General features: G+C 36.7%; 1 protein-coding gene across 1 annotated transcript in view; it reads left to right on the top strand.

Moving 5' to 3' along the window:
* Positions 1-26,754, top strand: part of LOC142354317 (BCAS3 microtubule associated cell migration factor-like) — a 128,338-nt gene that overhangs the window by 90,230 nt on the left and 11,354 nt on the right. The window contains exons 14-17 of the mRNA XM_075406585.1: positions 6,227-6,412; positions 7,131-7,336; positions 8,470-8,592; positions 18,419-18,576. Coding sequence (XP_075262700.1) covers positions 6,227-6,412; positions 7,131-7,336; positions 8,470-8,592; positions 18,419-18,576 — 673 coding nt within the window. The remainder of the gene's footprint in view (positions 1-6,226; positions 6,413-7,130; positions 7,337-8,469; positions 8,593-18,418; positions 18,577-26,754) is intronic.

Raw genomic sequence — 26,754 nt, 5'->3', positions numbered from 1 at the left:
TTAGCTATCAACCAAGTTTTCTTTAGCTCTCTACCAAGTTTTTCAACCAAGGCTCAAAGTAGATGTATAAGAACCAAACCTGGGACAAAAGACTGTTGGTGAGGTGCAGTTGCCACGAGGCTAAAAGGGCTTAAAAGTATGCTCGCCCAGATGAAGGATTTACTGACTTGGGTACTACATTTAATTGCTCCCGAACGAAGATCGAAGTAATTATTGTAAACGTGTGTTTTTTCGCAAAGTTTTTGCTTGAGGTATTCTGCGCTATTCTAGCAAATTCTTGGCTTTCAACATTTTTCAGTCTTTACTTCTTCATTTTTACGTTATCTCAAACGCTCTCAATCTGAAATATATTTATTGATAAAAGGGATTGTTAGTAGTGGTTATAGCGCGGTTGCCGAGATGGAGGACTGCTATTCAGAGGGTCGAGAGATTGATCCCGTGTGGGGTACCTTCCTTTTTGTAGACATGAAAGTTTCTAATCAACACCATGCCGCTTGTTGTTCGAAGGCAATTCTTTCGAAGCGAGTCGGTTTATGTTCCTGTTTGTGTTTGGGGAAAAATGGTAATACTATATATTAAACGCGTGAGGTCTAAAATGGGACAAAATTTTTACATGTTTAAGGGGCTTCTCGAAGCGCATAATTGAGAGCCGCATTGAGCAGAATGGTTAGGTGAACATATCGATAGTGGTCATTGATATAAAAGGCTCAACGAAGATGTATCAGAAGCAAACCGGGGACGAAAGACTGTTGGTGAGGTGCAGTTACCACGAGGCTAAGAGGGCTTGAAAGTATACTCGTCCAGAGAAAGGATTTACTGTCCTGGGTACTACGTTTAATTGCTCCCGAACGAAGTTTGAAGTCATTATTGTAAACGTGTGTTTTTTCCGCAAAGTTTTAGCTTTACGGATTCTGCGCTATTCTAGAACACTCTTAGCTTTCAACTTAGTTTTTCACGCTTTACTTCTTGATTTCTACGTGGTCTCAAATGTTCTCAATCTGAAATGTGGTTAATGATAAAATAAAAGCGATTATGAGAAATGGTTTTTTCTAATTGTTATAGCGCAGTTGCTGAGATGGAGGACTGCTATTCAGAGGTTTGAGGGATCGAAACCGTGTAGGGTACCTTCCTTTTGTAGACATGAAAATTTCCAATCAACACCATGCCGCTTGTTCTTCGAGAGCAATACTTGTGACGCGAGTCGGTTTATGCTCATGTGTGTGTTTGGGGGAACTGGCAATCCTATATATTAAACGCTTGAGCTCTAAAATGGACAAAGTTTTTGCGTTTTTAAGTGGCCTCTCGAAGCGCATGTTTGAGAGCCGCATTGAGCAGATTGGTTAAGCGAGCATATCGACAGTGGTCAATGATCTAAAAGGCTCAATGAAGATGTATGAGGACCGAACCTGGGACAAGACTGTTAGTCAGTTGCAGTTACCACGAGGCTAAGAGGGCTTGAAAGTATGATCGCCCAGAGGAAAGATTTACTGTCCTGGGTACTACGTTTGTTTAATTGCTCCCGAACGAAGTTGAAGTAATTATTGTAAACGTGTGTTTTTCTACAAAGTTTTAGCTTTATGGATTCTGCGCTATTCTAGAACGCTCTTAGCTTTCAACTTAGTTTTCCACGCTTTACTTCTTGATTTTTACGTAGTCTCAAATGTTTTCAATCTGGAAAATTTTTATTGATACGATCAAAGCCATTGTGGGAAGCGGTGGTCTCTAGTGGTTACAGAGCTGCTGGTAAGATTGAGCTCTTCTAATCTGACGGTCGAAGGTTCGAACCCTTGTCGGGTTTCTTCCCTCTTGTTGACGTGAAAATTTCTAATCAACACCATTCCGTCTGTTCGAGAGCAGTTCTTGCAACGTGAACCGGTTTATATTCCTGTGTCTGTTTGGGGAAAAATGGCAATCCTATATATTAAACGCTTGAGCTCTAAAATGTGACAAAGTTTGCGTTTTTAAGTGGCCTCTCGAAGCGCATGTTTGAGAGCCGCATTGAGCAGAATGGTTAAGCGAGCATATCGACAGTGGTCAATGATCTAAAAGACTCAATGAAGATGTATGAGGACCGAACCTGGGACAAGAGACTGTTAGTCAGGTGCAGTTACCACGAGGCTAAGAGGGCTTGATAGTATGCTCGCCCAGAGGAAAGATTTACTGTCCTGGGTACTGCGTTTGTTTAATTGCTCCCGAACGAAGTTGAAGTAATTATTGTAAACGTGTGTTTTTCTACAAAGTTTTAGCTTTATGGATTCTGCGCTATTCTAGAACGCTCTTAGCTTTCAACTTAGTTTTCCACGCTTTTCTTCTTGATTTTTACGTAGTCTCAAATGTTTTCAATCTGGAAAATGTTTTTTGATACGATCAAAGCGATTGTGGGAAGCGGTGGTATCTAGTGGTTACAGAGCTGCTGGTAAGATGGAGCTCTTCTAATCTGAGGGTGGAGGGTTCGAACCGCTTGTTGACATGCAAATTTCTTATCAACAGCATTCCGTCTGTTGTTCGAGAGCAGTTCTTGCAACGTGAGCAGGTTTATGTTCCTGTGTGTATTTGGGGAAAATGGTAATCCTATATGTTCAACGCGTGCGCTCTAAAATGGGACAATATTTTTGCATGTTTAAGGGGCCTTTCGAAGCGCATAATTGAGAGCCGCATTGAGCGCCATGGATAAGTGAACATGTCGATAGTGTTCAATGATCGGAAGGGCTCAGTGAAGATGTATGAGAAGCGAACCTGGGACAAAGGACTGTTGGTCAGGTGCAGTTACCACGAGGCTAAGAGGGTTTGAAAGTATGCTCGCCCAGAGGAATGATTTACTGTCCTGGGTACTGCGTTCGTTTAATTGCTCCCGAACGAAGTTCGAAGTAATTATTGTAAACGTGTTTTTCTACAAAGTTTCAGCATTAAGGATTCTGCGCTATTCTAGAACATTCTTAGCTTTCAACTTTGTTTTTCACGCTTTACATCTTGATTTTTACGTGGTCTAAAATGTTCTCAATCTGAAATATGTTTTTTGATAAATTAAAAGCGATTGTGAGAAAGGGTTGTTTGTAGTGGTTATAGCAGTTGCTGAGATGGAGGACTTCTATTCAGAGGGTCGAGGGATCGAACTCGTGTGGGGTACGTTCCTTTTTGTAGACCTGAAAATTTCTAATCAGCACTATGCGGCCTGTTGTTCGAGAGCTATTCTTGCGACGCGAGTCGGTTTATGCTCATGTGAGTGTTTGGGGGAACTGGCAATCCCATATATTAAACGCTTGAGCTCTAAGATGGGACAAAATTTTTGCGTTTTTAAGTGGCCTCTCGAAGCGCATGTTTGAGAGCCGCATTGAGCAGAATGGTTAAGCAAACATATCGATAGTTGTCAATAACCTAAAAGGCTCAATGAAGATGTATGGGGACCGAACCTGGGCAAAGACTGCTAGTCAGGTGCAGTCACCACGAGGCTATGATATCTTGAACGTTTGCTTACCCAAGGGTAGGATTTACTGTCCTGGGTACTACGTGTTTCTTAATTGCTCCCGAACTAAGTTTGAAGTTCTTATTGTTAGCGTGTTTTTTTGCAAAGTTTTAGCTATGAAGATTCTGCGCTATTCTAGAAGAGTCTTTGCTTTCAACTAAGTTTTTCACACTCTACATCTTGATTTTGACGTGATCTCAAATGCTCCTAATCTTAAATATGTTCATTGATAAAATAAAAGAGATTGTGAGAAAGGGTTTTTTGTAGTGGTTATAGCGCAGTTGCTGAGATAGAGGACTGCTATTCAGTGGGTCGAGGGATCGAACCCGTGTGGGCCTTCCTTTTTGTAGACCTGAAAATTTCCAATCATGTCGCGTGTTGTTCAATAGCAATTCTTGCGACGCGAGTCGGTTTATGTTCCAGTGTGTGTTTGGGGTAAAATGGTAATCCTATATATTAAACGCTTGAGTACTAAAATGGGACAAAATTTTTGCCTTTTTAAGGGCCCCTCGGAGCGCTTGTTTAAGTGCTGCATTGAGCAGCATGGTTAAGCTAACATATGGTGAGAGGTCAGTGAACTAAAAGGCCCGGAGTAGATGGGTGGAACCGAAACTGGGACGAAAGACTGTTTGTCAGGTACAGTTACCACAAGGCTATGAGGGCTTGAAAGTATGCTCGCACAGAGGGAGGATTTACTGATCTGGATGCTACGTGTTTTTTAGTTGCTCCCGAACGGAGTTTGAAGTATTTATTGTGAATGTGTGTTTGTGCAAAAAAATAGCTTATAAGATTCTGCGCTAATCTAGAACACTCTTGGCCTTGAAGTAAGTTTTTCACGCTTTAGTTTTTGACTTTTGCGTAATCTCATATGCTCTCAATCTGAAATATGTTTATTGAGAAGATAAAAGCGATTGAGACCCGGTGGTTTGTAGTGGATATAGCGCAGTTCGTAAGATGAAGGACTGCTAATCTGAAGTTTGAAGTATTTTTCTATTAATTCATAGCTTATTACTAGTATGTGATCTCATAAACAATAAATGCAAGATTTTCATAGCAAAATATATACATTTCAACAATATTAATCGTACGAGACGGGACTCGAAACGTGAAATCAAACTTACGACAAAACGATAATTCAAAAGCGTCGAAAACTTGTCGAGAACTGCCTATCTCAATATTGTCAACAAACACACAGACCATACAGACAACAAAATTATAAAATATCGGATCAGCGACATTTATTGGAAATTCTTTTCTAGAAGTTTCAACGAAATTAAAATGTGCACTTGGAGAGTTTGCTGCCTGTGCAAAAACTGCAACACAATTTCGAAGCTCTCTCATTTTTAGCGATCAATAAGGGTGCTCCAACCCATGCATTGGAGAAGCCGGAACTAATACTAGTACTGTTACCATTATCCATAAAATTGCTATGAAACTAAGTTTTGAGCAGTTTCAGTAGTTTTGTCTATTCTACCTCTTGTTAGTAAATATCAGTCGCAATTGAGCACAATGGTCAACAGCGCTCCTAGCGTATTCTGTTCTAGGGGTCCTTAATCTCGCAACCTGGCTTAATAAATGCGTCTTGATACGCGCTCTACCATTGTTCTTGAGCTCCTAAATTGCACATTTTTTGCTCTCATTAAGCATGCCGTTTAGCAATAACAAGCAAGTCACAAGCGCCTTTGTCCAGAAAATTTCTGTAGAAAGAGCAAAAGGCAAGTGTAATACGCATAGATAGCTTAATTGTTGAGTCCTATGGCTGTTAAACGAGGGACATTGGTTCGAGGCCGAGTCGGCGCGAAACATAAACCTTCACTTATTTTAAACCTTCTATTCGTGTAAACGATTTTATTGTGGTTTTGCGGGATTGCTAGTTTTGCTTAATAGCCTTCAATTTAGAAGCTGAATTAAGTATAATATTAGCGCCTAACCGAATTCCTTCCATTTCTTTTGTTTTTCGGTGTCCAGCAATGCGTCGAGCTGGTCAACGGCGGCTATTTTCTGGCAATTTGCCGGCTATGTTATGATGAAAGGTTCACGTTCACAATGTTTTATATGTAGCTCTGGATACTGGCAAGCAGAGCTTAATAATCCTTTTGAAAGAAGGCAGAGTTTTAATTGGATGTTAGAAGGTTGAGAGAGAGCAGCCTAATGCAAATTGTGGCTAAGATAAGCTTGTCAAAAAGCTCTAATTTTTTGACGTATTCTTGGCTGGGGAATTGAAGCCTTTTGAGACAAGAGAGAATGGGTTATAAGAGATGCACAAATTCGAGAGCTTAAGAACAGTTGGTGTAAATGGGTAGCATACTAGCTAGGCTTGCAAGTAATGTATGATAGTTCGAAACCAGTATTGATCCATTTTCACAGTAGCTGTGACTGCTTAGACCCCATAACATTAGTTATGTTATATTAATGAGAGTCAAACGTTAATTAGATCTACTTTGTGACAAGGCAGTTCGAGTGTAAGGAAATGGCTGCAAAGCAAAGGCTGACGCTTTGTGGCCTTATCAATATTAAAATTTTGGTTTAGCTGAGAATTCACAATCAAAGGCCTATCACAGCTCAACTGTTTGCTAGTGCGATAGATATTGTCAAACATGCGGTTCTTTGAATTTTTATTTCAGGTGCGATAGTAGCAATATTTTTATTTTCAAGTAGGATTATTAGTTCAGATTATTATTATTATTTCAGGTACGACAATATTTTAGCAGTTGTTTACTATAGATGCTGCCGTTAAAATTGAACAGGTTTCCTCTGTTTCAGTAACCAGCCAGCGAACCTAGACTTAACCCACTCGTTGGTGAATAACCATGAAATGTCCACCAGCTCCTGTGTCCAACGAGAGGGGGCGGAAGTGGATTCAGAGAAGGACTGTCTGAGCTCCATCTCTCTCACACCAGCTGTGCCACCGTTCCAGTCCATTGACAAATTCGAACTAGATGTCCTTAGGCATGTATTGAGTACTGTGTGCAAAAATAGGCCAAACAGCAGACAATGATGTTCAATTTTTATTAATTCTCTGTTGAAGAACCTTCGGCATCTTTCGTTGATGTCATTTCCTCATTCGATATAATGCTGGTTGCAGCTCATTCGCCTCGCTGTAGTTTCAAATTACTGAGTGGATTTCAGTATCCGTTATTTTATGTAAACTTTCAAATAACTGTTAATAATGTCGCGGGACCATATTAGTTATGAAGAGCAGTGGCTCAAGGAGTTTTCCCCTGCAACTCTGCTTCTAACCTGGCTCTACATGAAGGATTTACCGTTGACAACATCCAGTTGTTTCAGTCTCTAAAGCGAACGTCCAATTAGGTGTACCTTTTTCCCACATTAATTCCGTACTTTTTCTGCAAAGGGAGAGATTATTGCGTGGAACGTTTTGGTAAGCTTTTCTGAAATCAGATTGTAGTAATGAAATGTAGTCTCAAATGTCTCAAACTTTCTTTCCGGAGACTACTTTTAATAAAATTGGAGAATATATCTAACCTCCACCTCTTTTTAGTGGGCGTATATTTTAACACTTTCTACATAGTTTGCGCGTTTGGGCTTTTCTTTCTACATAGTTTGCGCGTTCGGCTGACAAAAGATTTCATGTGTGGGGTCGGAACATAATATATTAGGTATTCAGAATGTTACATCTGATCAAGAGGGTTTTGATAATATTTAGGTTGAATGGCTTCGTCTCCCCACTGGTGAAGAGTCGTCAGAACATAGCTCACCTGAGGACCACCACTGTCTCTCCCACCACACCCAACTCCTCATCCTGTGGGGCATCCCCTCCTGATGGCTTGCAAGGGTCTCCTGCAGCAGCGGGTGGAACTGCTGGTGTAGCCATGTTGGGGGTGCAGGCCAAGTCAAAACCAGTGCCCATAGGTGACAGAGTAACTTAGATGTTTGTTGCCTAGTGCTTTTGTTATTAAGACTATTGGTACCTAAAAACTATTGGTGTCTGCTCAGTCTACACTGATTCTAAGATAGCAATAGTTATGAACTATAAGATCTTCTCCCTTTCAATTTGTGCATTGGTGGCCTCAGCTTTGGAATCCTGCTCGAAACATTAGAGGTTGTTGCATGTGATTGTTGATGAAGCGACCGCGTGATGTTGAATTGTGAACGTCTCCAGTACCGGTTTGTTTGGGAACAATGATGTAACCTATGAAATGAAAGGCAGAAAAGCATTTACCTATTCAACTTGAATAGGTAAATGCTTTTCTGCCTTTCTACCATATTAGTACTGTGGTCTTTTTGGGCGAATTTTTGCTTGACCGAATTTTGGTCTTAACCATTTGACATTTTGTCAAAAACGGGATAAACAGGTAACGCAGGGAGGGAATTAAGGGCTCTTAGAGCCTTACGCCTTATACTAGTCACTAAGAAGCGATTCACCAAAACTGTTTTGAGGAGACAATTTCATGGTGTTAAAACTATGATCCCCTAGGACCCCCCCTCCCACTCTCATCCCCCCAGCACGCCCCCAGTCCACGTCATCCTCCTCCACCCGGTGGTTTGGACCTTATCTCGTCTGGGCTTCCCAACTCCGCCTTCCCCCTCACCCCCATGCTAGCATCTTTCCCAAGCTGGGTTTTACCAAAGCCAACCGCTCGCCAGTCGTTTGAGAGCAATTCGCCCGACGTTAGTCTGTTATGTTTAGTGGTATTGCAACTGCGGAGGTTAATATTGATTTTCTATTACTTCGGAACAATATTGGTAACTGTATCCTTTTTCCCGTGAACATTTTCCATTACAATTTGTGAGCTGGCTGAGTTGAAGTTGTTGTGATTATAGAAGTTGTAGTAGTTGAAAGTAGATTTCTGCAGTAATCATAGTTTGTATAGCCTAATAAGAGGAGGGATTACACATTACCATTATAAGGGTATTAAATATCAGTTACATAGTCAAAATTAAGGGGTAGAGGAAACAGTTCCTATTTGTCAAAATTAAATGGGAATCTGCAGCTTATGTCTTATCTTTTCGTTCGTTGATTTTTTGACTAAGTTGTTTTTCAGGCTCGGCGGTTGGAAGTAACAAGCTGAACAGAGGAGATCGTGCAAAGAGTGACAGTGGAGACTCAATAAGTAGTGTAGGAAGTGCAGGCAGCTCCTACCCATTCTACATTGAAGTCGGATCAGGTACGATTCATTTCTGTCTGTAATCATCTGTTGTGAGTTGTTCTGGATACCTGTGTTGTATGAAGATGTTGAGTTCAATAGTTGAACGGAAGTGTTTCCTTCCCCGATTACTCTCGAACGAAGTTTGAAGCAATTCTCGTGAAAATGTTTCTTTCTTATCATAGCTTTGAAGCTGTGAGCTGAGCAAAGCTATATTGTGTTGCTCTTCGCTGTTTCCCATTTAAAGAATATAATTGCAATCGGGGCTTTCTTTTTTAAAAGATCTCTTTAAGAGCCACAAAGCAACCGTTTGTGCTATTATTGGCCTTCTCTTGGTTTTTTACGACTCGAAGATGAGTATTGGTTTTCTTAAGTTTTTTACCGCAAGTACTATTTGTTCAGGTGGCGTTTTGACCTAATAGTGAAAGTGGGAAAAGTTGCCGTGTGAAGTAACGTTTTCTGAGCGAGAGAAGTTTTTGTTCATGCGTTGCGTTCAGTGAATGACTTTTGGACCTTGAAAAGAGTTTGAGAGATTACCGCATATAGATGACAGTTTCAAGCCGTGTTTTCGTTCATTTGGCCCAATTTTATTGTAACTTGGTTTATTTGGAAGTAAATTTTGATCGATGCCGCTTGATTGTGCAACCATCAAAAATCGATACCACAATGTTTCTGTGAGCTTAATAACTCGTTTCAACTGCAAAATTGGCCCATATTTCTCATTTTTTTGTTTGGAGTAATAATAATAATAAATTGTTTTCGAGTAGGATGTACACTTGTTTGCAAAACATATGGTATAAATTATGTACCAAAATAGCAAATCTACTCGACAGGTCATCAATAGGTCCAGAAGTTCCTAGTCTAGCGATGACCAGTACCTTTACTATGAGCAAGTTGTGAATGCGTGGCGTATCATGTTAAGAGAAAATAGGGGGAAACCTCAAAACCTTATTTTGAATTTTATGAGATCTATGGAGTTTTTGTTAATAAAACAAAGCAAACACTTCTAAGTTGTTTACGAAAAAATTGTCCCTGAAACTAGATGACAATTGCTTAAGTTCTCTTGCACTCAGATGTTGCACTTCTAAAACAAAATTAGGATAAAATTTTAAAATGAAGTTAAGCAATTTTCGTATTCTTACTCCTAATCTTTTAGGACTTAGGCCGCTGCTTTCGTTTGCAGTTTTGAGTTGCTTTGATTGGACTCTTTTTGCTTGCAGTGTTTCAATTTCTTTTCTAGTAATTACGTTTTTGAGACAATCAATATGGCATTCTGCTCTTAAAATTTCAGCTAATTTTTCAACAGTTCAAAAAGGTGCATGACTCTAATTGAATAAATGTGATTTGATTCGCGTTCCAGGCCAGTGGAGGTTGATTTAGGTTTATTAATAATAATTCGTGTAATTCGTTTTATTTTCGACTCAAGTGGCAAAATTAATGTTTTGTTACTTGTTCTGTAGTCTAGTACGCCATAGCTCACAACAGGCTGGACATAAACTTTGTATGTTAATACCATTTCTTTAACAGTTAAAATCGATCTGAGCCGGTAAAAAAGTCCTGAGAATTTGTTCAGTTTCGAGCAAAGGTTTTTAATATGTTCGCCGAAATTCAGATTGTCATCCAATTCTATACCTAAGTTTTTCAGTGACGATCTCTGTGTTAGGTTTATTTCTTTCATCTTTATTTGTTGCTTTGAATTTTTCCGTCTGGCTTTCGTGCTAATAAAACAAGTTTTTTCGTAGTTCATAGTCAGTTTGTTTTTCATGAGGTAATCACTAACCAGGTTCAAAGATTGGCTGAAAATTTCAGTTGTTGATTCCCCTTTTTGTTTAACAACAGTGTCGTCAGCGTATAAGGTCAAACAGTTCTGACTTCAGTAATCATCTATGTCGTTGATATACACAAGAAAAAGAAGTGGTCCAAGTACTGACCCTTGTGGTACCCCATAATCGACTTCCGCAAAATTGGAGTACACATCTCCTGTATTTACACATTGCTGCCTTTTGCTCAGATAAGATTTCAAAAAACTTTGCATGTGACCCCTCAATTCCAAGTTGTTTAGTTTGTCCAAAAGAATACTATGTTTAACTGTATCAATTGCTTTTTTGAGATCGATGAACACAGCTTTAGTTTCTGTAATACCATCCTCCCACTCTTGCCTGACGCTCTCGATAAAAGATATCAAGGCTTCAACAGTGCACTTTTTTGGCCTAAACCCAAATTGATATTTGTTTAGAAGTTTGAATTTTTCAAAAAATTTAGCGTTCTTTTCTGAACCAATTTCTCAATCAGTTTTCCTATTGTTGGCAGCAAACTGATTGGTCTGTAATTTTCAGCAACTTTAGGATCTCCTTTTTTATACAGTGGAATAAGTACGGCTTTCTTTAAGCAGTTCGGGAAAACGCTGTTTTCAAAACATTTGTTGACCAAATAGATAAGAGTCGGGACAATAGCAAACTGTATTTTCTTGAGTATAAAATTGTTGAGTCCATCAAAATCTGAGCTGTATTTATTTTTCAGGTTTCTGATTGCCAGGGATAGCTCTTTTGCGCTGATTTTGTGTAGAAATATGCTATTGACAATTCTGTTTTTTGTGTTGTTTTCTCCTTTTGGAACCAGTTTATCAGCTAACGTTTTTCCGATGGTGGTAAAAAATTTGTTGAAATTTTCAGTCTCTTCCTGCGTTAAAGTAGCTTGTTGTTTTTTTGTGAGTCTCCTCCTAAACTTTTGACAGCATTGAAGAATGTTTTGGTAGTACACTTGGCGTTCCTGACTAAACACGTTTGACAAAAGTTTCTCCTTTTTTCGAGCACTCTTTTCTGTAACAAATTGCTAATTTTATTAAATCTCTTTTTATTATCATTTGTTTTCTGTTGCATGTATCTTTGATAAAATTTTTGCTTTTTTGCTGCAAGGTTTTTAATTGAGTTATCAATCCATGACTTATGTCTGAGAGCCTTTGATTTCTTCTCTGGCACATAATGTTTTATTTCATCAACAATAGTTTGTGGAAATTTTTCAAATGATGAGTCGCACTCCAAGAGACAAAAATTATCTTGAAAAACCTTGTAATTTGTGTTTCAGTTTGAACACTGGCTTTTCTAAAACAGAATTGTTTTCTAGAATAGCCCAATGTCTGTAGTACTGTTGCATTCTTAAACCCGATTCTTTCATTTCCTCGTCTAGTTCAGTTTTAACAGTGTAGTGATCGGTTATTGTAGATTTTAGAACTTCAACTTTCACTTCCTGTGAGCAATATACTATATCAATTCTTGTTTGAGAATTAATGGTCTCCCTGGTGAATCCTGTCAGAGACATATTGTTGAGATCATACCCTCCGAGAACATTTTCTAAAGTCAAAAATTTTGCATTTGTTTTTGAGTGATCAATATTTAAATCTTCACACATAGATGCATCTGTTTTGGCTTGAGTGTTATTCTTTCAAAATATTCCTGGAAAGTTTTTGACAACTCCGGCAAACTTGTATTAGGTTTGAGGTATATAACAGTTAAAACGAGATCGTTTTCATAATTTTTGCGTTCAATTTGGATTGTTAGCAATTGACAGTTCCTACTTGAAAATTTCTGTAGAACCGTTTTCACCACGCCTTCCCTCACAAATATTGCAACTCCTCCTTTTCCTAATTGGCGGTTGCTTGTATCAAGCAGCTGGTAACTACTAAGCGATAAACATTTGATGTTGCTGTCATCTTTTAGCCACGTTTCGGTTAGGCATATAGCCAATGGCTGTGTTTCTTGTTGCGCCAAAAAAACCTCGAAATGATTTAAATTTTTATAGATTGATCTGATGTTCTGCAACAGAATATTTTTTTCATCGTTTAAATTATTGCAAGCTCTTAACTGAATTAGAACACTTTTACCACTCGTTTATTGTAAAAACTCCCTCTGCATTCTTTTTTTTACACGGTTATCAAATCAAAACGAAAGAACACCGACTGGTTGACACGTTTTCGGCTAATATCACAAAAAACATGTTTCCAGTCGGTATTTGATAAACTTTTCTGGTTTTCTCGAGGATTCATTATCAGTTGTCATTCGTTATTTGCGAATATCACAAATTCCAAACGACTGGAAATGAATCTCGAGCTGTAAACAACTAATCTGCGTATATCGCAAGACTTTTGTTCCTCCTGATGTTCTATTCAGCACTGTTAAAAAATTATGTCCTGCTTTAGGCTGCGGATATCGCGAGCACTAAGGCGGAACATTTTAAAGTTTAATGAAAAGAACCTCAATTAAAAAAAAAAGAGAAAAAAGTGAAAAAAAACCCTAGCCGAAAAGAGGCAGGCTGCGTTTATTGCAGCTAGTTGCTAGTGGAAGGCACTAAATGTCACATTTAAATTTTGCATGAGCCACTTTTCTACAATAAAGTGAAGTACTGGTACTGGATAGAAATCAAAGTTACAGCTTCAAATTTTCAAATTATTATAAACAAAAATTATTGAATTTTAGAAATGTGGCAGGATTTTTTCCAGTTTAGTATTTCCTCTGCTTTTTCATTTCAGGAGAATATTTTTCTTGTTCGTTTGATGTTACCGTTCGATAGTAATTAGTGCCAAACTTTGGTTTTTCTCTGGCCGGGTCTCTCAACACGGCATTTTTGACTTTATTGAGGTCGTTGACATAGTTAACGGGTTGGAACGAAGTTTCGTTTTGAGAATTCCGGACCATTACGGATACTGCACAGTTTTTAGTGGATGTAATCATGCCCATCTTTTTAGCTTCACGGTTGATTTGCGCTTCATGCTTTGGTAGCCTCTCGTTGATATACATGTTCAAATTGTTCAGTGGGTTCATCAACTTTTTCAATTTTCTTTTGGCCCCAAATACTCGATCTTTTTCGTCAAAATACACGAACTTGCATATTACTGAGTCAGGGCAAACATGTGACCCCGTGCCAGGAAGAATATGGCAGGCTTTTCTTCGGTCCTCCCGCAGTTTGATTTCAAGATATTTATCAAAAAAAATTAAAGTATATTTAAGCACATTCCGTTGATCTTTTCAATCGAATGGTGGATTACAAATGATCACACAGTGTTTGCTAGTATAACTTTCTTGTGCTCTCAAGCGATCGTTCATCTCTTGCTGCTTTTTTCCAACTCTTGAATTTTTAATTCCTGATTCTTATTAGTTTCGACCAGACCAACAATTTTTGATAATTCATCAAAAGATTTTTTTGACAGATTTGTATCACCACTCATACCTGATGTGTCGTTTGCAAAATTACTTGAAGACTCTCCAATGTCCATGACTTGACGTTGTTACCACAATCAATTTTGTAAATAATGCACCTTACTTAACAAATAAATGGTAAGTGTTCGAAAAAAAATTACTCAAAATTCATAGTTTTTTTAACTGAGATATAATGCAACTTTATAGTATGGGAAAAGGGTTCGCGTTCCGGTGTAAAACGCTTCAAGCACAGTTTTTTGTCAATTTCTAAACATTCAACTTGAAAAGTTTTTTGTCATATGTGTTTGTGTGTTTGTTTTATAAAATTCTTCGCATTCTAATCCGTTTTTGGCGGTTTTTGTTAAAGTTTTCTGATTCTTTTATTTGTACTTTGGGCTTGTTTAAACTAAAAAGTCTTTTGGTGCATAATCGGTGTTTTTGGTTTCGTTTTGTTGCTAATTGAATTGTTTTTGGCAATAACTCTTTAAAATTCAGTGAAAATTTTTACCATATTTTGAACATCTTTTTTTTATTGTTTTATTGTTTCGGAATTGAGCTGTTTTCAATTCATACTGAGACAGGAAGATGGATATGTAATGTTCTTGAATCACGATTGCCTAATAGGAAAAAATGCATGTTTTTTAGCAGTATTTTATTATGATTTTTAATTAGAGTTCTCACATTATATTTCTCCGCATTCTGTCCTGTTTCTTGCTAACATTCTCCTAAGACCTATAGTTTTATTCGCTCTGCCTTTAATAAATTGAAAATTATCGATTTGAACTAAACTTTTTTGTCCTTTCCTTTGACTTTTTAAAGTTTTTTTGTTCGCAATTGATTTTCTTCCATATGATATGGCACTGAGGTTTTGCTTGCTTCATGCTTAAAGATTACGATCGGCACTCTTGCTGCGAATATTCTTTAGGCTGTTTTGGTAACATTCGACTTTTTGCGTTTGATTATTGTTTTGTCTCTTTAGTCTTTTTAATGATTAATTTCGATTTGATTTTTTTTGTCCTTGTCTAGTTTTATTGCGTTCATTGTGATTTAAAGCGACAACTATTGTTAATAGTTAAAGCGAGAAAGTTTATTTAGTTAGCCATTGATTACTGTTTTATATTGTAAATTTGTTTAGATTTGAGATCTTACGGAAATTATCAATTTTGTATCGTTTTTTTTAGCTATTTCTTGCAGTCTTCGTTTTTCTTCGTAAATAAAGTTTTGGGTGCCTAACATGGCTTGATTTTTGCTGCTCGCGTACTTTGATGGTTTCAATTCCGTACTAATGATTTGACTTGTTTTATATGGTAGTAGTGTAATTTTTTGGTTCAGTTGGTTTTATGGGCTATTTCACTTTTTATTGGTTTTGCTTTTAGTAGGAACTAGTTGAGTAAAATTTAATCGTATTTCTTTCACCATTCGAAAACTCTTCCGGCCATGTTTTAAAATTCAAAGAATTTGCGCATTGGGGCGCGCGCTGTCTTTTGTAAGATCTGTTCAGATTTTCACAATTTTTGAAGTCAAGTTGAAGTGATGATTTTGCTCACGCCGCAACAGGATGCGGAGTGAAGAAGCGAGTGGTTTTGTGGCGTGAATTTTTTTTGCTTTAGTTTTAAAGTTGAGTTAGAAAACGGTGTTTCAACAAAAATTCGTTTTCCCTAGTGTTTTTGTTCACACGCGGAATTATTACATTGTTTTTAACTGGTTTTTTTTCAATTTTTATCCATATTTTTTTTCCTAAGTGGTTTTCCTGAGCCGTTCATGGTCCATTCTAGGTCTAGTTTTCTGTTTATTCAATGAAAGTTCTGTGAATTGTGTCAAAACTTGTCCTGCTTTGTCTTCGTCTGATTTTTAGTTTTACGTTTGTTCACACAGCAAACCTGACAATGTCAAATTTTCTTAATGAGTTTTTCTACTAACGGAATTTGTTCGCGTGACATCATTTTTAACTCACAAGCAAAGTTTGGTCATTTGTTTGATGAGATTTTGATCTTATGTGACTTACCACACTCAATAAAATGACTTTTCCACTTTTTAACTTAAATTTATTACTTAATCAATAAAGTTAACTTATAACTTTATTACTTAATTGGAATTTGTTTAAAGTCGAAGAAACTCATATTTGTAATAAAGGTACCTAATAATAAGGCTTCTACGGATCGAATTTTTACAAGCTTTTTATTTATCCCTCAATATTTTTGACATAGCTTTTTGAGCGGCGTTGATAACATTTTCAACTTATATCTGTATCTGTTTCTATCGCATTTATTACGGCGCGCAAGTTAATATAACAGCTATTTCGGTAATCTGCCGGCTATCTTTAAAGATCTCTTCTCACATTTTTAAGAAGCGCAATGCGATAGCTGTCGCCATTATTGGCCTCCTCTTGGTTTTCTATTTTGTCAAGATTATTTTTACGATGTTTGTGGCGACCAACCTGCGTTTTATTATTTTTTATGCGATTTCAACTTAATTGCCGGCGTGACGTATTTTTGCACTCCTACGGGGAGAATTTTTTGTTTACTTGCGAGATTAATTGCTCTCAAACAAAGTTTGTAGCATTTATATTATTCCTGTTGGTTTTTATTTAATGTGATTTTTCGCTTGACCGATTGTTTTTCTGACCAATTTAACTTTCTGTCCTCAAAATTAGAATAAATAGGTAGCGCCCAGTGGGCATTGAGTTCTCTTAGATTTTTTCAGCTCACTAGTCCAAAATATGCGATTCACAGAAACTGTTTCGGAGACAGTTATGGTGTGAAGGTCGGCTTTTAGAGGTTGACTTCCCTCCCTTCGGTGAACCGTACGCCGGTCGTTTCAGAGCAATTCGCTCTGACGTTCGTCGGTTATGTTTTTTTTTGCAATTCTTCGCTTGACAGATTTTTTACTGATTTGCGTGCGTGACGTCATTTTTCATTCTTAGTGGAGAGATTTTTTGTTCATTTGCGTGATTAATTTTTTGGTCACACGTGACTTACCTCACTCTCAAAAATGAATTCCTCACTCTCAAATCGACTTTTCTTTACTTTAATTCAATGAAGGCAGCTAATAATAAAGCCTGGCCACTTATATAACATACGAACTTTTAGATCGGTGACATAAAAAAAATATTTTTTTTTTCAGTTTTCTACAGAACGCTTGAAGTCGCAGATATTCGTGTTTGGAAGGGCAACTTTGGACACCACGTTCTACAATCGCCTCCACCGTTTTTTCGTCTCTCAAGCTAGCTTTCCTACTTAAACAGAAATTAAACCCAATCCTTCGCCCGTCGTTCGAAAGCAATTCTTCCGACCGTAGTAGGTTTTTGATACTCATTTGTAACAAAGAATTGGCGGTGTTTTTGCGTCGTTAGTTTTTGCGCTCTAACATTCAAGTAAAGTGAGAGAACGGTCTGTGAACAAAAGTCTGCTTGCTCGTTGGAGGTTTTCGTCGGCGTTTTGTCTTGTTTTTAATGTTTTTTCGAATTTTTGAGATTGTTTTATTTTGAGCCAGTTTTCCAATCCCATTCCTTCTCATTTCTGTCTGCCTTTTGATAGTTGAAAAGTTATTTTTTATAAATTTTTGCTGTCCTGTTCAAATTCTCTCAAACAAAATTTGTTCCAATTATATTAGTCCTTTGGTCTTTACTGCAAGTTTGCGCTGGATCATTTTTGGATGGCATCCTTTGGACATTTCGGCCTCGAAAACGGGATAAACAGGTAGCGCTTTTTAGGGCCTTACGGCCTACCAGTATCCAAGAATGCTTTTCAGAGAGCCTGTTCAAGAGACATGTTCATGGTGTTTTAAGGGTATTGCTTAGTGTTTGAACCCATCACTTCACCTGGATTATGTGGTTTTGATTTCGCCGTCTGACGATTTTCTGTATTTTCTATCTTTTCAGTGCGCAAATTTTACAAAAAAGGTTTACACGTTTATGCGACTCTGTTGCTGCTTTTAGGTGTGTGACGTTATGTCTTTAACTGATATGAAGTGAGTTTTAAGCTCATTGGTGTGATCATTGATCAGACTCGGCAACTTAAAAAACTTACGAACTTTTAAGATCGGTGACATAAATAAAAATGAATTATCAGTTTTCTACAGCATGTACGTCTATTTCGCAGCTACGCTGGTAATCTGTCTGTCTGCAATGATGCAAGAAATTTTGCGTGGATGTTTTCTATGTTTTTTACTCGCTTGAGTGATTTGCATTTTCGTCAAAAGAAATGGGATGAACTTGTAACGCCCCAGGCCATTAAGTAGCTGAGCAGCTCTAAGTTTTACTAAGATTTAAGTGTACGGTTCTGCTAAGGAACACTTGAAGTCGCAGATACTCGTGGTCGGAAGGGCAATTTTGGACACATTCTACAATCCCCTCCCCCGTTTTTCTCTCTTAAGCTAGCTTTCCTACTTAAACAGAAAATAAGCGCAACACTTCGCCCGTCAATTGAAAGCAATGCTTCCCACCTTTTAGTGTTTGATAATCTTTTGTGAACAAAGAATGGGCGGTGATCTCACTATGGATGTATTCCTCGCGTTAGTTTTGATTTTTCATAATTTGATCTTTTTTTACTGGGGGTAACCACAGGATCAATTTCGGTGGCGTTTCCCAGTTTCTAAAGAGTAATTTTTTGCGTGGCTGTCTTATCGAATTAATGAATTGCAACTGGTGATTTCAGGTGACTTCGAAAGGTACCGCAACATGTTGAATGTGGCTAATTTACCCTTACCTCAACCTCACAATATGGCCGCCAATCACGTAACCACAAACAACACTACAAATATCAGTGGAAACCCTAGCTCCATTCCAGGAAGACCCCATCACAGATCTAGACAGGTAATCATGTCTATTAATAGCTGCCAAAACAAATGTTGAGCGAAATTATTGATTTTATCTCGGTATCTACCATTAGGGTAAGCAAACAAGCTTTTCATTTGCGTAATTTTTAATAGCCGCCCTCATCTTCTCAGCCGGCTATTATAGCGCTCCTATTTTTTTTTTTACAATTCAAAGAATTTGAATTGTATTGGGGCGCTGTGTTTTTTTTTTTTTTAAGATGTGTTCACACATTTTTCAATGACTTTGATCTTTCAAAACGGGATAAACAGGTAAAGCCCAGCGGGCATTAAGTTTCATTAGAGGCCCAAAGAGCGCTTTAGTAGTCATTCAAGTGCTTAGAGTGGTACAGCTGCTGGGATAGCCTTAATTGAAGGTTAAAAGGTCGTTTTTAGGAGTTTTTGGGCTCAAAATGCTGCAATTTTTTTTATGATTTTGTGATTTTTTTAGTTTTTTTGTTTGATTAGTCTTAAGTTGAAGTTTTTAAAAGTTGACGAAGGCCTTTTTCGAGAAAAATTTACTTTTTATGACTATTTTATGAGCTATATGTTTTGGTAATACTAACACAAACACGCAAAATGATACTAATTTTTGCAATTTTTAAGTTTTTTGAAAATTTTTGTCATTTTTTGAGTTTTTTCAGCTTCAGGGGCCAAGGAATCTCCTTTGAGGTTTGATAATAGGGCACTGCGTGGTTTCTAGTAACAACGAATTGGTTTTCAACGTTTTAATGTCTCAAATTTTAGCACATTTTTGATAAAATTTGCAATTTTTTTCAAGGTTTTCTAAAGTTTTGGTCAGTTTTTCGTATTTGTCAATTCTCAAGTACCAAAAAACCTATTCCACGGTCTGATGAAAGTTACTGCATGGTTGTTAGTTTCAATGGCTTTGTTTTCAACAATTTAACCTTTCGACTGTTAGAAATTTCTTGATGAAATTTGCAATTTTTTTGAAGTTTTTTCCAAAACATTTGTCTTTTAGTCAGTTTTTCTCACCTCAGTAGCCAGCTGACCTCATCCAAGGTTTGATAGTTGCTAGGGGGCAAGTTGATGGTTTTCTACATTTTTTTGAATGAATTTCTATTGTTTGAAATTTGAAATTTTTTCTAAAAATTATTGCCTATCGGTCTTTGAGCCCATGAATTTTTGAAGGCTTGGAATTGGGTTACGGGATGGCGTCTAATAGCCTCTAGATACACAGACACGATTCTGAAGATTTTAATATCACGATTTTCCGTAACATTTCGTTAAAATTTGCAATTGATTTCTTTTTTTTTTTTGAATTTTTCGGTCATTTTCGAGTTAATCGATGTTCAAGGGCCAATGAATTTCTTTCAGTTATCGCAGATATAATACTGGACCGATTTCAGAAACAAAAAATAGTTTGGAACATATTTTTGAAATAGGTATAATTAAAGAGATCAAATTTTGCCTTAGGGGTAAAAGCTCTAGAGTTTTAGCAATGAGTATATTTTTGTTCAATTTTTTTGATTGTTTAATTTTCTGTTTTTTTGGAGATGATTTTGTTTCTGTTTTCGCTGGCATTGTTCACGTGATCTGCTGGTCAGGAAGAGTACTTCTAAGTTTTTCATTCAATTCTTTGAATTGTATTTCAGGACTTGTCCTGCTATGTTTTTTTACTTCGTCGAATAAAAAAATGTTTCGCTTTACCTCATTTTGCCGCCTTTTCAACATTTTGCGTGATATCTTTTTGACTTCTCTAGGCTAGTTTCTCTCTTCTCTCATTCTGCTAAAAGTGATTTTGAACATCAGTTGCTCAGCAAAGCAATTCAAAATGAACAGTCAGTATAAAAAATTGAAGTCAGAAATAGAAACGGGATAAACCCATAAAGCCCAATTTTAGATGCCCGCTATTTGAACGTCGGTCCTATAAGTCTTAGTTACCTCTCTCTAATGCTGATTGTTATTGATAGTAGCCCCTGTAGCCTCTCTCTAAGAAACAGAAGTATGTTCAACTACGAAATGCCATCAAAATAAATTGGACTTAAAAAAATGTTTTTGTACGAAAATCTTTTTTTTTCAATATCTTCTGTTATTTCAATCCCAGTCATGCTTATTGGAATCAACGGCGGCTATTTTCCGGCAATCTGCCGGGTATGTTTGGAATTATTTTTCTATAGCGTTCGAATTGCAAGCGAAGACGGGAAGTAACACTGAAATTCGCAACATGTTTATTTTTTAATAGCCGCCCTCATCTTCTCAGCCGGATATTATAGCGCTCCTATTTTTTTTACAATTCAAAGAATTTCAATTGTATTGGGGCGCTGTCTTTTTTTTACAATTCAAAGAATTTGAATTGTATTGGGGCGCTGTCTTTTTTTTACAATTCAAAGAATTTGAATTGTATTGGGGCGCTGTCTTTTTACGACTCGAAGAGGAGTATTGGTTTTCTCTCGGTCTTTTTTTTACAGGAAGTAGATTTGTTCACGAGGCATTTTGACCTAAAAGCAAAAGTGAGAAAAGCTGTCTTGGTAAACAGATTTTCGCTAAGCGAGAGAAGTTTTTTGATCATGCGCTTCGTTTAGTGAATGACTTCTTGACTTTGAAAAGTAGTTTTTGACTGAATGGCACATATAGATAACCGTTCTTAGCCGTTTTTTGGACTAAGTGGCCCAATTTTTTTGCTTTCAATTTGGTTTCTTATACAAATAAAGTTTATTCGATACTATATTGAAATGTCAACCTCGGAAATTGATTCCACAGTGTTTTGCAGAGCCTGAAAATACGTTTCAAGTTGAAAATTGGCACATATTTTTTGATTTTTAGTTAATTCTTGGCTTTTTTTTCTATTAATTTCTTCATTTTTGGATCTTTTAACCGTCTGTTTGTCAAAAATCAGTTAATATGGCAACTTCCCTTTGATAATTCATATACTCAATGCCTCTTTCTATGTCGATGTAATTTTGTTTTATAAAATTTACATATGCTAATCCGATTTTGGTAGTTTTTTTCCGATTTTTCGTCAGTTTTTTTGTTTGTATTTTGGTTCTAATTGCTAGAAATAGTCTTTTAGTACAACTTGAGGGACTTCAATTTCGTTTCAATAAAAATTCAATCATTTTTCGGCGTTAAGTTTTGAAAAAACAGTTATAACTTTTTCATAAATGCAGTCTTAAAAGTTTTTTGACCATTTTTTTTTGCAAAATGTTTTAAATTTTCGTATTTATGAATTCTGCTTTTTCCTATTTTTTTTTTCTTTTCAGGAGAATGTACTTTTGTATCGGATGATTAGTTATCTTCTCTAGTCATATTCTTCACATTCTAGTTAGTATCATTCTATATTTGTCTTGGCACCTACATTTATTTTCTGTATATTGATTTTTTCAGTTGTTAAAAATGAATGATTTCAGCTTTTTCTTAGATTTTCGTCATTTCTTTGGTTTGTATTTGATTTCATTCAACGTAAGGCAGTACTGAGAGTTTCATAGCAAGCCTTTTCCGCAATTTCCACTTAAGACTATTTACTGCAACTTTCTTCCGGCCTTGGTATTAATTTAAACGTTTTCTGCCTTTGAATATTCTTCTGCTTATGTCTTTTCTATGATCAATTTTATTTTTGAATTAGTATGCAATCATATTGTCTAGCATATGTACAAGAAGGAACAAGTGGGTGTTGTTTCTTGTCTTAATTGCAGTGATTAGAAGTGTAGTTATAGGTGTTTTCTGATTCTTAAATTTGAGCTTTCTGTTTTGAAAAGATTTAACTTAGTTTCTAAGATTATTATATGCCGTTTGCTTTCGCGATCATTTTCAGATTAGAATCATGAATTATTTGAGGGCAATTGTTAACCTTGTCAGCTTTTTCAGTCTATCGCCATTTTGACCTCTTTAATTGTGTCGGTTTTTTGAACGTTACCAGACGTTTTCAAGATATAAAATTTTGCTGCATTTTGTTTCTCTTTGTGACAGTGGTTTAAGTTTCACCAATTTTTAGAGCAGACCTGGAGAGGTAGTGAGTTAATGGTTTAATACAAAAGATAGTGGCTTCCGCTGCAATTGCAGTTTTGTTAGTGAAGTTTTGACGCTTCGAGTCACTTACGGAATTCTTCCGGCTATGTTTTTTTCAAGATCTGTTCACACATTTTTATGATTTTTGAAGTCAAATTGGAGCAGTGATTTTGGTCACGCCGAAACAGGATGTGGAGCGAAAAAGCGAGTGGTTTTGCGGCGTGAAATTTTTTCGCTCTAAATTTAAAGTAGAGTGAGAACGGTGTTTAACAAAATTTCGCTTTCTCGCTAGTGGTGTTTTGTTCACATGCGGAAATTTCACTTTGATTTTTACAGTTTTTCGATTTTTTGGATCGCATTTTTTTCGAAATAGTTTTCCAACTCCATTAATAGTCCGTTATTGGTCTAGTTTTCTGTTTAGTCAATGAAAATTCTTTGAATTGTGTGTCAGGACTTGTCCTGCTATGTTTTTTTTTAAGATCTGTTCACATGCGGAAATTTCACTTTGATTTTTACAGTTTTTGGATTTTTTGGATCGCATTTTTTTCGAAATAGTTTTCCAAATCCATTAATAGTCCGTTATTGGTCTAGTTTTCTGTTTAGTCAATGAAAATTCTTCGAATTTTGTGTCAGGACTTGTCCTGCTATGTTTTTTTTAAGATCTGTTCACACATTTTCATGATTTTTGAAGTCAAATTGGAATAGGTATTTTGGTCACGCCGAAACAGGAAATGGAGCGAAAAAGCGAGTGGTTTTGCGGCGTGAATTTTTTTCTCTCTAATTTTAAAGTAGAGTGAGAAAACGGTGTTTGAACAAAAATTCGGTTTCTCGGTAGTGGTTTTTTGTTCACATGCGGCAATTTCACTCTGATTTTTACTGTTTTTTCGATTTTTTGAATCGGATTTTTTTCTAAATGGTTTTCCCAATCCATTCACAGCTCATTCTAGACCTAGTTTTTTGTTTGATTTAATTTTTCATTTCTCGCTAGTGGTTTTTTTGGTTCACATGCGTCATTTTGACATTGATTTTCTGTTTTTTCTTATTTTTTTGATCTGTTTTTTTTTTCAAAAATGGTTTTCGCAATTCACTCATAGTCCATTCTAGGCCTAGTTTTTCTGTTTAGTCAATATGAAAATTCTTTGAATTGTACGTCAGGACTTGTCCTGCTATGTTTTTTTTACTTCGTCGAACTTTTTTTCGCTTTACCATTTTGCCGCTTTTTCAGCATTTTGCGTGAAATCTTTTTGACTTCTCTAGGCTAGTTTCTCTCTCCTTTAATTCTGCTAAAAGTGAATTTGAACATCAGTTGCTCAGCAAAGCAATTCAAAATGAACAGAGTCAGAATAAAAAATTGAAGTCAGAAATAGAAACGGGATAAACCGATAAAGCCCAATTTTAGATGCCCGCTATTTGAACGTCGTTCCTATAAGTCTTACCATCTCTTATGCTTATTGGTATTGATAGTAGCCCCTGTAGCCTCTCTCTAAGAAACAGAAGTATGTTCAACGACGAAATGCCATCAAAATAAATCGGACTTAAAAAATGTTTTTGTACAAAAATCTTTTTTTTTTCGATATCTTCTATTCTTTCAATCCCAATCATGCTTATTGGAATCAACGGCGGCTATTATCCGGCAATCTGCCGGGTATGTTTATGTATATGCGGCATTAGATGGTGCCTAATAGACGCGCAGCGGTGTCGGCTATTGCGCTTGGTATTATTGTGCTGCTATTTTTAGACACGCGAATCTGTTTGTTGAATGTAGCTTTATTGTGGCACTCGTGTTTTGTGACTCGTTTACGAACTAATTAAGATGATTTTTTTACCGGTCTGTTGTAACTGCATGTAAGAAAGCGCTCAAATCAAGCTGGTGAACAAAATGCAATGCAGAGACGGGGTAAATAGGTAAGATGTTTTTGTCCGGCGTATTCTTCCGAGAGGAAGCCAGAAAGGTAGATGTAAATTTTTTTTGTCGCTTACCGGCTTTTTCAAAAATATCTATTATTAATAGCCGCCCTCATCTTCTCAGCCGGCTATTATAGCGCTCCTAATTTTTTACAATTCAAAGAATTTGAATTGTATTGGGGCGCTGTCTTTTTTTTAAGATCTGTTCACACATTTTCATGATTTTGTATTCAGTCAAATTGGAGTGGTGATTTTGGTCACGCCGAAACAGGAAATGGAGCGAAAAAGCGAGTGGTTTTGCGGCGTGACTTTTTTTCGCTCTAATTTTAAAGTAGAGTGAGAAAATGGTGTTTGAACCAAAATTCGGTTTTTCGGTAGTGGTTTTTTGTTCACATGCGGCAATTTCACTCTGATTTTTACTGTTTTTTTTCGATTTTTTGAATCGGATTTTTTTCTAAATGGTTTTCCCAATCCATTCACAGCTCATTCTAGACCTAGTTTTTTGTTTGAATTGAATTTTCATTTCTCGCTAGTGGTTTTTTGTTCACATGCGGCATTTTGACATTGATTTTCGGTTTTTTTCTTATTTTTTGATCTGATTTTTTTAAATGGTTTTCTCAATTCACTCATAGTCCATTCTTGGTCTAGTTTTTCTGTTTAGTCAATGAAAATTTTTTGAATTGTACGTCCGGACTTGTCCTGCTATGTTTTTTACTTCGTCGAACTTTTCGCTTTACCCATTTTGCCGCTTTTTCGACATTTTGCGTGAAATCTTTTTGACTTCTCTAGGCTAGTTTCACTCTTCTGTCATTCTGCTCAAAGTCCTTTTAAGCAGCAGCTGCGCCGCAAAGCAACTCAAAATTAAGAGAGTCAGTATAAAAAATCAAAGTCAGAAATAGAAACGGGATAAACCCATAAAGCCCATTTTTAGATGCCCGGTACTTGAACTTTGTTTTAGTTACTCTCTATAATGCATAAGTTTTAGTTACTCTCTATAATGCTTATTGGTATTGATACTAGACCCTGTGGCCTCTCACTGAGAGACAGGAGTATGTTCAATTACGAAATGACATCAAAATATATCGCACTTAAAATGTTTTCATACAAAAATCAATTTTTGTTGCTATTTTCTTTTCTTTCACTCCCAATAGAGTTATGGGAATCAACGGCGGCTATTTTCCGGCAGTCTGCCGGGTATGTTTTTTATTTCGTCGTCGCGATTTTTGTTACGCCATATGACGTCACAACCACTTCAAATCTGTTTTTTGTTCATTCTTTCATGCAATTTCAACCAAAGTGCGTGCGTGACGTCATTTTTCGCTCTTAGTGGAGCGAGTTTTTTTTTGTTCATTTGCTTGATTAAATTTTTGGTCACACTTGACTTACCTCACTAACAAAAATGACTTCCTCAAATTGAAATTGACTTTTATTTACTTGAATTCAAAGATATACGGTCAAATGGGTGTGTATCACTCTAAATGAAGGTAATTAGAGAGCAGCTAATAGAGGCAGCACAAATTTATACAGATTTTTAATCAAAATGTAACGTATCAGCCTTCAATGAAAAGACGAATTTTTTTGGTCTGTCTTTTTTGCTGTTTTTTGAGACTGCAGATCTACGAAGCTACTGCGGCTATTTTCTGGCAATCTGCCAGCTATCTTTTCTTTTCCATATTAACAGGTAACTGTACGTTTGGGAGCCTTTTTGACCATCCCAATTATTTATTCGAATTTTGTATGCTATATTGAGCTATTTGTTATATAGCCGTTTCAGACGCTATTTAGCGGTTTTTGTACTCTTATTCATGCTTATTTTTCTTCCGTTCTTCATTTCTTTCCTTTCATTAGTTTTTATAGGTGCGAAGCTGTAAGCTGAGCGAAGCTATATTGCGGTGCTCTTGGTTTTTTGTTTCGTCGTCTGACACTCTTTTTTCGTTTTACATGTGTTCACACAGCAATGCTGAAAAAGTCAAATTTTCTGAATGACTTCTTCCTCTCACTAACGGCATTTGCGCGCGTGACGTCATTTCTCACTCGCTTTAACGAAAGTTTTTAGGTTATTTGCGTGATTAGATTTTGATCATACGTGACTTACCTCACTCAAAATGACTTCTGCACTTTAAAAGTTAAGTTTAATTTGAGTTTGTTTAAGGTGAAAGGAACTCATTTGTGCAGTAACGGTCCCTAATAAGAGGCTTCTGCGGAATGAATTTTAACAAGCTTTATTAATGTATCGCTGAATGTTTTTTACCTTATTTTTTTGAGCGGCGTCGATTTCTTTTGTTCACTTTAGATCTGTATCTGT

Source organism: Convolutriloba macropyga, chromosome 15 (genome assembly GCF_964194025.1).
Source record: "Convolutriloba macropyga chromosome 15, txConMacr16.3, whole genome shotgun sequence".
In the NCBI taxonomy this organism is placed as follows: domain Eukaryota; kingdom Metazoa; phylum Xenacoelomorpha; order Acoela; family Convolutidae; genus Convolutriloba; species Convolutriloba macropyga.
Note: the sequence above shows the minus strand (reverse complement) of the source record. Positions and strands in the feature narration are given on the sequence as shown.